General features: G+C 42.6%; 1 protein-coding gene across 1 annotated transcript; it reads right to left on the bottom strand.

Annotated features, from left to right (window-relative positions):
* Positions 1-371: 371 nt before the first annotated feature.
* On the bottom strand, positions 372-4,518 carry LOC117417005 (C-C motif chemokine 20-like). The gene is made up of 4 exons (XM_034028578.3): positions 4,388-4,518; positions 3,117-3,234; positions 1,534-1,611; positions 372-1,077 (listed from the first exon to the last, which is right to left on the bottom strand). The coding sequence occupies exons 1-4, from the start codon at positions 4,464-4,466 to the stop codon at positions 972-974; spliced, it is 381 nt and encodes a 126-aa protein (XP_033884469.2). The 5' UTR covers positions 4,467-4,518; the 3' UTR covers positions 372-971.
* Positions 4,519-12,125: the final 7,607 nt, after the last annotated feature.

Here is a 12,125-nt window from a genome sequence, read left to right as displayed (position 1 = left end):
ACTGTTATATTTAAGCCTCACTGTAGACAGCTTTAGTCTATTCTGAAAGTGATAACGTTTGAGTTTTTTCGCTTTTAGGTAGCAGAAAAGTTATAAAATGACCCATTTTTCCCAGTCATCTACTTTCTTCCTACATTGACCAACTTGACCTCTTGCACTAAATGTATGTACTTTTCCATGCAATACTTGCAGGGGAAATCCTTTGTTGCTAGCAACAGAAAAAAGCATGTGAGCACTGTAGTGGATTTCATAACACTAAACAAATACATGGTTTGCTATTTTTTTGCAGATTCATGGCTGCAAAGTCATGTTTTCAAGTGTTGCTACAAATACCATTAACATAGAGAAATTCCACACAAACTGTAGCTCAGTGTATTTAAAACAAATTGATTTTTATTTTAACATTATGAGAAAGAAAGAAAAAAAATTTAATGCAAAATTGATAAATTCAGGCTAATTGTGTTTTAATAGCTTATAAAGAGATAATTTATGGTTTACTAGTTGTAGTGAGACTGTGGAGTAGGTTGACCATCTCGCTTCAGGTTCACCAAGACAGATTTATTTATTTACCCAATATATTATGTTATATTAGTAAATCACACCTACAGTATAACTATGTACTTAATGTAACTGTATTTTGAAGTTTATCCTTACTTTCTTACCTTTGCAATATTTTTTTATGTGTGTGTTATCTCTTTTTCTTACAGAGATGCAAGACTTACAGGTACCAGAATGCATTGTTGTGTGAGTTTAAACAAAGTGAATAGTCCTAGACTGTCCAAATAAACCTGGAGCATTAGTTGTGAGGCATAAGGTATAGCCCTCAGCCACCTGGGAAGACACAACCACATACAGTATACTATACTGTATAACAGTCCCAATTGAAGCAATAAAACAAATCATAAAAAAAACTGTAAAAGCTCTAATCTATTTTCGTGAAAGGTTTAGTAATAGTCATGTTTTTTTGCGGTTTATGGAGCTGCTGGAGTCGCGATTGCTGTGAAAGTGCCAGGAATAGCCCTTTTCCCGTCTCCATTTCCGCCAGGACTCTTTTTAGACAGCTGCTTCAGCCTATAGCTGCAAATGAAACATAAATCATGTTATTTACACAGTCAAATGTTTTACATTTTCAAACACAAAGAATGATGGTATTAAGCAAGGATGTACGAAACAATACGCTATTATTGTAGAAGTTAATTTTAACTGACAGATTAATGGACACTGAGATGGGTGCGTACAGAAATAATACATGAACTCTCTGACTTTTTCAACATCAACATCTAGTGCGTTCTGTATGATTCTCCACTGTTTCTGCTTAGATCATTATTTGCCAAGCTTACTAACTTGAGTGTTTGCTACAATATAGAACACTCAAAGCTGGTTAAAGGGTAGTGAGGTGGGAAGCTTTTGAGCATTACATTGTGCACTGAAGCCTGTGGAACACGGAAACAATTTGGCAACACTGGGGAATACTTGCCTAGATACAGATTATATATATATATATATATATATATATATATAAATGTTTGTTACCTGAGACGTCTCATAGCAGATTTAACCCAGGCATCTTTTGAGTTGGCGCACACCTTTTTGTCCTGAACAGTAAGGAATCTTTTACAAAAAAAAAACAAAAATAGGAGCACTTATAGTGAGTTTCCACATTTTTAAAACACAGCTTCCTATGAGCAACCTGGACATGGATGGGGTTTAATCCACTGGAGACCAACTGTATGAGGGAGACATAAATAAAAAGTACGCCTGTGTCTAATTCTAGCAACGTGACATATATTTAAAATGTGGTTTAACTACATGTCGCCTTGAAAGCAAGACAAGGAAACACAGCCAGTATATTTATAAAGAGAAGTAAGATCACCCTAGGGACAAATGACTTTCTGCTGTCATGCTTCAGTGGTGCTTATCTGATACACAATTTTAACTTGTTCTATGGTTTATTAACAGTTCTACACCAGTCCTAGAGAAGGAGAAAGAGACATAGTGGTTCAGGAGATATGAATTCTTCAGTTTAAATGCAGTATTGAAAATGTTTTGTATAACAATTATTCCACATAGTGCTGTGCAGATACTCGGATGTTATTCCTTTTAAAGTGTTTTAAGTCAGCACTTACCATTTAAAACAGAAAGAACTGTGTTAATAGTGTAACACAAAAATTCTGCTTTTCACAACATTTTAATAAAATAAATATCGAAGAGCTTGTTAGAAATTAATCTATCGGGGCTCCCGAGTGGCGCATCTGGTAAAGGCACTCCGAGTGGAGTGCAGGATGCGCCCTATAGCCTGGAGGTCGCCGGTTTGAGTCCAGGCTATTCTGTTGCTGACCATAGACGGGAGCTCCCAGGGGGCGGTGCACAATTGGCTGAGTGTGGCCTGGGGGGGGTGGGGGGGGGCTTAGGTCGGCCAGGGTGTCCTCGGCTCACCGCGCACCAGCGACGCCTGTAGCCTGGACGGGCGCCTGCGGGCTTGCCTGTAAGCTGCCCAGAGCTGTGTTGTCCTTCGACGCTGTAGCTCTGAGTTGGCTGCACAGTGAGTGCAGTGTGAAAAAAAGCGGTCGGCTGACGGCACACACTTCGGAGGACAGCGTGTGTTCGTCTTCGCCGCTCCAAGTCAGCGCGGGGATGGTAGCGGTGAACTGAGCCTAAAAATAATTGGATATGCCAAATTGGGAGAAAATAATAAAATAATTGGCGATTACTAAATTTTTAATATAAAAAAATAGAAGTTAATCTATCAATCACTCACATTTTACCTGCAATTATTTGTATTACTTTTGTTTCAATGTATAATCCATTTTCTAGTACCCCCCTTAATTCCATGTATTATATTTTATCAGACTGTCATTTGGGACCCACTGAAAAAAACAGTGCATCAAAAGACTGATCAACAAGCTAATCACTGGTAAAATACAATACACAATAATGCAAACCTATTGAAGACTGGGAATTACATTTTAGTGGAAAATGATTGTGGAAAATGGCATACTTTACTTGTGAAGAACTGTGAACACTTTTCAAAACCCTGTTATTTGATTTGCACAAAGCAGAAAGGTCCCTGCTTTGCATCTAATTAAATAGATGTATTTATGTATTTATTTACTTACATGATTGCATCAATGCTGCAGACTTTAAGGGAGCTTTGTTCTATGTACCCTTTTATAAATCTGATGGGTACTGGCTTTTGGGTGTAGTTTATACAACAGTCATATTTATGTGGGCCATCTACAAAAAACAGCATGAACAGAATGTCAGTAACACATGGATCCAGTATCAGACTTTAGGACAATATTGACAGTAGTAGTAGTAATCGTAGTAGAAGTAATTGTAGTTACAAACAATAATAAATGTAACCCCAGGTAATTCCATGACAGAATTCACGTGATTTAATGAGAAACAGTCTTGAGTGGTTTAGTAGATCAATCAAACTCCTCTAATGGAAATCCTACTGTGTACAATATGTATAGTTCAGGTGTATTTTATTTATTGTAAGATATTCTATTCACATTATTATTTGTTTATTTGTTTATTTAGCAGATGCCTTTATCCAAGGCAACAGAGACTAGGGTGTGTGAACTATGCATCAGCTGCAGAGTCACTTACAATTACGTCTCACCCGAAAGACGGCGCACAGGGAGGTTAAGTGACTTGCTCAGGGTCACACAATGAGTCAGTGGCTGAGGTGGGATTTGAACCGGGGACCTCCTGGGTACAAAGCTGTTTCTTTAAACACTGGACCACACAGCCACCTACAACATTACAGAACACCTACTGTTTTCGTGTCCACTCTTAAATCATTTGTGTCGGACAGTTTTGCAAAGCATCATTCTCCTTGGTTTTGAAAGGGAAAATCTGGGCAGTGCTGTTAAAATGCTGCTAATCACTTTATAAACCTTATAGTACAAAAGCCTTATGGATAATTGATCATTAATTGCCAGGAATTCAGCCCTGGTCACTTAGAATCTTACTGAGTTAGCCTTATAGTTACCATTATTAGATTCAATCATTTTACAAAATTGTAACTGATAAAGTGGTCTTTACAGGAGCGGTCAGAACCAGACTGATTTCAAAGGGATTGTTACATCAATAATAGTATGAATTTCCACAAAAATGTTGCAGTGTTTTTGGTCACTATTGTCTGTGCAAACCACATTGCTATCATCATTCCTCTTTTAATAGTTGCTGGTTTTCTCAGATATATTCATATTTTTAAAATTATTACAATAATACATTGAATTATATCATTAATACAAATTAATATATTTACTTAATAGTATCTTAGATTATAAATATATGTTGAAGTAGACACGTATTTCAGCACATTGGTCAGATTTATACTAAATTATGATTCATTTTCAAGATAAAAAAAATAACTTACATGCAGATGCCTGGTCAATGAGAATGCTAAGAATGAAGCTTGATATCAGGACATATGTGAGCAGGCTTCTGTTAGACATCCTGCTGGCAAGACTGGTTGAGAATTGAGGTTGATGCTTATATACTTTTTGGTGGAGGTATTAGGATGTTTTCGGCATTTCTTCAGCTACGTGCAGATGTTCGAGTGTACAAACCAATATTTGACAATAACATCCTGTCCTAATTTTTGAGTGGTTAAGTTGTGTAATCGCAGAAGACAAAAAAAATCAACAATAATTGAAATTCATCAATTGTACTTTATATGTTTTATGGCTTTCACCTATGCAACATATACAAAAAAAAAGACAACATAATTTACCCTGCACACACACCTAATATGATCTTGGTTTTCTAAATTTAAAAAAAATCCACAGTACTCATTTGTGTCAATAAGCGCTGGTGTCTGGAGTTAATGACAGCAAGATAGTATTAATGATAACTGTGTTACGTAGACTTAGCTTAAAACCATCACGCTATCAGCTTGTGTATACAGCTTTGAATATACTAATAAGGTTTAGAACTGGAGTCGATAAACCACGTTGTTTTTGGTTTTCTTCCAGTTTTTCTTTAGTCAGCAGTAATGTGTAATGTATTTATTTGTATCGTTTGGTGTTGTTGTTGTTGTTGAGCAGAGCAACACATACAGCTTTTGTTGTGTTTTTTTATCTAAAATGTATATTGCTGTACATTGTATTGCAGGAGCTTATATGTCCCCAGAGAAAGCATTAATTGAATTAACTATATTTCATATAAATAATATTAGTCAGTACTAGTCACTACTATTCAACTGTCAGTGCAGTTGAATAGTAATGTAAAACAAACAAGTTAACAAATTATATTGACCATTTCTTATACACAACTTACAGTTTAAAGCTAATAAACATGCAACAGCCCAAGCAAAGCCAGACATTAAGCGTATTAAATTGTTGTTTAAATGAACAGCATAACAAACTAGCAATACCCTAGACAGCGGTTACATTTTTGTTCTCCCTCAATACGAAATAGAGGAAAAACTGGTCTTGTTTTTAGAGTTAGAAAAGCCAAGAGAGAGATAGAAATGAACATTGCCAAGGGGGCTAAAACGAATTCCAAAAAGTTTTTCCAATATTATAACAGCAAAAGAACATTCAAGGAGGAAGTAAAATGGATACAAATGAAAACATCATAGATGAAAAGAAAAAAATAGCAAATATATTAAATGATACAAAGGAGGATGCGGACATGCCCCACATGTCGACCTGTTCCTATCCAGTTTTAAATAACTTTCGCGTAACAGAAGCATAAGTGTTAAAGGGACTAGGAGCTCTTAAAATAAACAACAAATAGGAGGAGTGGTAACGCTGTTGCAGTAGCAAAGGTCATTCAAAATGATCTAGACTGCGTTCAGAACTGGGCAGACATATGGCAAATGACATTTAAATGAGAAAAATGTAAGGTACTATAAATGCAGGTAATAAAAATGCCCATTATAAATACCATATGGGAGATACTGAAATTGAAGAAGGAATCTATGAAAAAGATTTAAGAGTTTATTTTGACTTAGAAATGTCTTCATCTATACAATGTGGGGAAGCTATAAAAAAAGGCCAACAAAATGCTCGGATATATATTGAAAAGTGATGAATTTAAATCAAGGGAAGTAATGTTAAAACTTTATAATGCATTAGTAAGACCTCATCTAGAATATTGTGTTCAGTTCTGGTCACCTCGCTACAAAAAGGATATTGCTGCTCTATAAAGTGTGCAAAGAAGAGTGACCAGAATTATTCCTTGTTTAAAAGGCATGTCATATGGAGACAGGCTAAAATAATTGAAACTATTCAGTCATTAAACAAAGAAGACTATGCGGTGATCTGATTCAAGCATTCAGAATTCTAAAAGGTATTGACAATGTCGACCCAAGGGGCTTTTTTGACCTGAAAAAAGAAACAAGGGACCAGGGATCACAAATGGAGATTAGATAAAGGGGCATTCAGAAGAGAAAATAGGAGGCACTTTTTTACACAAAGAATTGTGAGAGTCTGGAACCAACTCCCCAGTAATGTTGTTGAAGCTGACACCCTGGGATCCTTCAAGAAGCTGCTTGATGAGATTCTGGGATCAATAAGCTACTAACAACCAAATGAGCCAGATGGGCCGACTGGCCTCCTCTTGTTTGTAACCTTTCTTATCTTTTTACAGGCTAACCAATGCATGAGTGTCGTAACATAATATTACTTTTTATTAATGATGATATAAATAAGGATGATGAACACTCAGCTTTACATTTAGAACCTGAGTTGGATGCATCAGTCATCACCACCTGACGGGAGTGGATTACCCCCATCCTTACACTTTCGCGCATGTGATAGGCTCGTCTCCACCAGCGCAGGGCTGGTGCAGCCTCAAGGGGATCAGGGTGTTGAATTACCTGAGCGACTGGCTGAGCTGTCCCCAGTGCAGGGGGCTAAGGAGAGGCCAAATGGCAGTACGGACAACTCAAACACCTCCTTGAAAAGCGAAGCCGAGATATTTCCTGTGCACGGGACGAATAGGAACGTGAATACGTGTCCTTTAAGTCCATAGTATTAAACCAGTCACCCAGCCGGACAGACTGGAGAATGTGATGTTGTGTATAACCGGTGTGTACGGTGGCGAACACCCAAGTGTTTGAGGTGCAAGTGTGCCTGAGCCGCAAGCCTTCGGGGACCATGCTGGGGCTGCTGAGGCTGAGGTGGAGCCCATTGTGGGGGCTGCCTGGGGTGGCGTTGGAACTGCCTCCAAGAAAGCTGCTGTGATGGAATACCACGTCCGGCTTCCTCCCGTCGTTGCTGGTAGGCCCGGCTGTTAGCTGCTGCGGACGCCTGAAGGCAGTGCCTCAGGTCATCACGCGGGGCAGTGGGGATCGGAACCGTCCGAGTCTCCATGTGAGTACAGGCGGACGCCAGTGTCTCATTCTCTCCCGTACCAGAGTATAGGAGGGGAGCATTGAGGCTATCTGCCGAGACGCCTCGCGTTCTCGGTGAGAGTGCTGCAGCAATTCCACTACTGCTGGTCCAAAGGTATGGTCAGGGGAGGTAGGAGCGCCGACTGCAGTAGCTGCTTCTGAAGGAAGGAGCCACCTTCCCATGATGCCGAGATCAAAATCGCATCATGGTCCTCCTTCAACCATGCTGACATCCGGTTCTGGAACATCCGGGGTGACCATCAGTGCAGGCAGGGTCAGCTCCGGGGCCGGCGTTATCGGCTGAGCCAGGGCCGGAGCAAGGGTTTGAGCCTGCTGCTTGGCCAAATACTCATGGACTTGGACCATTTGGTTTTTCAAGTCCGTAATATCCTGTGCCTGTCTCAAATTGCTTGGCCCGCTCAGCACTCCGTGTAGGATACTAAGAGCAGGTGCGAGAGCGAGGCATCTGAGCCTGAGCGCAGGGAAGACTCCACAAAGGGTTCAGGGACAGATTGAGGAGGGGGGAGGAAGGGGCTCCCAACGCCTTGCATGGCTTAGCTGTGCTAGCAGTGGACGGTGTGCAGGACGTGCAAGCATGGAATTCAGCCATGCTTGATGTCTGTATGGCCCAGAGGGCGTTGTTTAAACACTGGAGGGTGTAAACCTGTGTATTGAAGCACTCAGGCACCAAGGGTTGTAGGTTCTATAGACATTGACATCTCAAATATATTGCAAATCTCATGGATTTCTTATGTTATGATACTATATATTATCAGGAATCTACATTGAATGAACTTTAATCTAATTTGTCTAGCTTTGCCTAGAGATAACGATCAACCTAACACCTTGAATGCACCAGGCACTCAGGAAACAAAAGGCTAATGAAAACCGTCTCCATGATTTAATTAACCCGTCTAGTGAGAGAGGTGGTTTAGAATAGGAGTCTGAAAGAGAGAAAAATAGCTTAGAGATTTAAGACAAATTTCACATCATATTGATTTAATACCACTATGAGTACAAGATGCAAGCGTTTTTTGTATTTAATCATATCCTGATGTAACTATCACTATTTAATCATATCCTGATGTAACTTTCACTATTATCTGCTGTATTATTGAATTGTGGTTTGTCACACTTGAACAAAAGTTATTGTATTTCTTGCTCTTATTGTATTACTTGTATTGCAACACTTGGAATGTATTTGTTTACGATTGTAAGTCGCCCTGGATAAGGGCGTCTGATAAGAAATAAATAATAATAATAATAATAATTATTAAATTGCCTAACAAGTATAGAATAACCCAGGTAATAAATCCCTAAGAGAATTAAACTGTTTGCAATGTCTAACCAAAGTCGTAACCCGACATGTTTGGTGTCTAAAGAAATGTAATTTCTTATGGTAAAAATAACGGGAATTCAGAATAAAATCTGAATTATTTAGCAAAAGTTATGCACGTTTTAAAAGTTTCCCCTTTTCAGATTATGATAATGAACTAATCAGACAGAGGAAGGGGGGAGCAATCAATCAAGATTTCAAGCCCATTAGCTACCAAATAGCCAATCGGAGCATGCAGCGGGAAATTCAAATAATCCCTTTTTTTTGAAAAGTACAAACCCCCCTGTTTTAGCCCCAGCTCCTTGTCCCCAGCTCTAGCCCTCTAATCTGAGTCCTCAGCTCTACCCCTCTGCTCTGCTCTAGTCCCCAGCTCTACCCCCCTACGCTTGCCCTCTAATCTGAGTCCCTAGCTCTACCCCCCTACGCTAGCCTCTGCTCTAGTCCCCAGCTCTAGCCCTCTAATCTGAGTCCCCAGCTCTACCCAGCTACGCTTGCCCCAGATCTGCATTAGCCCTCTTATCTCTGCCCCAGACCTGCGCTATCCCTGCTCGCTCAGACGCTAAGAAACTACAAGACTGCACCTGGAGCCCTCAGCTCTCAGTATTTATCCATCAAGGTTGGGGGCCCTGACATTCGGAGAAACACAAGGTAACAGAACGCTGAAAGTGACTGCTTTTCAGGCTAGGTAACAATACTCTTAAATATCTATTCAGGTATTGTGTGACCCCTTGTTGTGTCAGTATGTACTAATATTTCTTTGGTAAATTGTTGTTTTAAACCTTAGTTCTCATTGTAATGCTTTTAATGTGACTTTAATTGTGTAACTGTTTTGTGTGATTTTCAAACTTATATTGGTGCATGCTTAATAAATACCATCTTTCTAAGAAGAGATTCCCAGTATTGAGTCATTCGCTCATGTTGAACAAACACGATTTATGAACTTTGAACAGTCTGGAATGTGGAATGTCTATTTTTGGCTTGTAACGTGTAAATCCGCCATCGTTTTCAGAGATATTAAAAACGGGTTTGTACATTATAATAGGACACCGTTTATTGTAGAGGTCCCACCGAGAGCTTGACAATCAAAGGTATCTCTTTATCCCCTACAGTTTTTGGAGGTCCTTTTAATTTATTACTCTTAAGAATATATAAACTGCCTACAATAGTACCCACAGGGTGCAGAAGCACAGAGGACACTGAGTGAGGTAGAATACAGTACTGGTGCACCGAAGAATCGGGGAACCAAGTGCAGGTGTGTGGCAAAGTGCCCCGCCCCTGTGTGCAATTGTGTGTTATGTGTTGTATGTTGCGTGTGTAAATGTTGGTGTATAGTCATTGGTACACGGGATATAAACGGGTCTGTGTTTCACGTGTATTTAAAAAGTGTATATTTGTATTTAGGCACGAGGAGAGCACAAATCACTTCACGTGCTGGTTAAATGTAATATGTGAGCACGGGGTTGCACAGAATTAATTCACGTGCTGGGATTCAAGTGAATAATTAATTAGTAATTGAATCCCAGCACAATAGTATATATAGACGCACATTTCTTGCACTCAGGGTTAGGTGTTCGGGAGTGGAGAACGGGTGAGAGAGAGAGGAGTAATTGAAAGTAAGATCGTAAATATAATAGTTGTTTGTACTCACCGTGTTTGTTTGTCTCCGTGCACCGTGTGTTACGTGTTTAGTCCGTTTTGTTTATATGTTTCTTTTGGCTACCAGTGCCGTGTCCTGTTTTGTGCTGTTTACAACCCTTTTATTTGTTAAATAAACGCTGAGTGCAGCCATTGCACTCAGCTCATCATCACAACCACGCCTGAGTGGGGGGAGCCCGAACGTCCACAGCCCAAAAGGGAGGAGTCGGTGCGTCCACAGCCCAAAAGGGAGGAGTCGGTGCGTCCACAGCCCAAAAGGGAGGAGTCGGTGCGTCCACAGCCCAAAAAGAGGGAAGTCGGGGCTTCCACAGCCGTAGGACCCAAGCTGCCAGCAGAGGGAGAATGCCTGCTGGTCCCACCTCCACCAGCAGAGGGTGAATACCTGCTGGTGCCGTCCCAAGAGCCAGAAGGGGAGGAGTTACAGGCTCAACCCCCTGAAAATTTTTGGGGGGGAGAAGGGCAGGATGCTGGTGTCCCCCAGCAGCCTCGAGCTATGCTGCTGAAGGCAGCACGGCGCGCACATGCCCAGCCGCCACAGCAGAGGGAGCCAGCACCGCCACAGCCTCCCTCTGAGTGGCCAGCATCAGCCCTATCGCCTCTACCTCCGCCACCTCCACCGCAGTGGGAGGACTGCTTGCCCCTCCCACCTCCACCAACAGAGGGTGAATACCTGCTGGTTCTACCTCCACCGCAGTGGGAGGACTGCTTGCCCCTCCCACCTCCACCAGCAGAGGGTGAATGCCTGCTGGTTCCACCTCCACCAGCAGAGGGTGAATGCCTGCTGGGTCCACCACCGCCAGGAGCAGAGGAGCTGGAGCTGCCTCTGCCTCCACCACCGCCAGGAGCAGAGGAGCTGGAGCTGCCTCTGCCTCCGCCACCGCCCGGAGCAGAGGAGCAGGAGCTGCCTCTGCTGCCCGTACCTCCGCAGGGAGTACGGTGGCCGGAGCCCCAGAAAGGGGAGCTGCCGGCCACGAAGGGGGAGGAGGTCTGGAGACCACCAACCCCAGCAGCAGTTTCGCTGCCGGAGATCGTGGGGGAGGTCAGGAGACCTGCTCCCACTGCAGCAGTTTCGCTGCCGGAGATCGTGGGGGAGGTCCGGAGACCTGCTCCCACTGCAGCAGTTTCGCTGCCGGAGATCGTGGGGGAGGTCAGGAGACCTGCTCCCACTGCAGCAGTTTCGCTGCCGGAGATCGTGGGGGAGGTCCGGAGACCTGCTCCCACTGCAGCTTCTTCGCTGCCGGCAGTACTGTGGTCGGAGCCCCACCAAAGGGAGCTACCGGCTACAAAGAAGGGGGACAAGGTCTGGAGACCACTTTCCCCAGCAGCAGTTTCGCTGCAGGAGTTCTTGTGGCCGGAGCCCCACAGGAGGGAGCTGCCGGCTACGAAGAAGGGGGAGGTCGGGGGACCACCTGCCCCCGCAGCTTTTTCGCTGCAGGACGGGACCAACAGGCTGTCAGCCGTGCCACTACCGGCAGGGGTGCTGACAGCATTGCCAGCCAAGGGCCCACTGAAGCCTCCCTTCCCAGCCCGAGACTTTGTCCTGGACTGCTGGGTTTTTAAGGGGGGAGGTGGCCGTTGAGGCCATGTGTGCTGCGCACAAGGGGGGGTATATGTGGCAAAGTGCCCCGCCCCTGTGTGCAATTGTGTGTTATGTGTTGTATGTTGCGTGTGTAAATGTTGGTGTATAGTCATTGGTACACGGGATATAAACGGGTCTGTGTTTCACGTGTATTTAAAAAGTGTATATTTGTATTTAGGCACGAGGAGAGCACAAATCACTTC

The sequence above is a fragment of the Acipenser ruthenus genome, chromosome 12, assembly GCF_902713425.1.
Source record: "Acipenser ruthenus chromosome 12, fAciRut3.2 maternal haplotype, whole genome shotgun sequence".
Taxonomy (NCBI): Eukaryota; Metazoa; Chordata; class Actinopteri; order Acipenseriformes; family Acipenseridae; genus Acipenser; species Acipenser ruthenus.
Note: the sequence above shows the minus strand (reverse complement) of the source record. Positions and strands in the feature narration are given on the sequence as shown.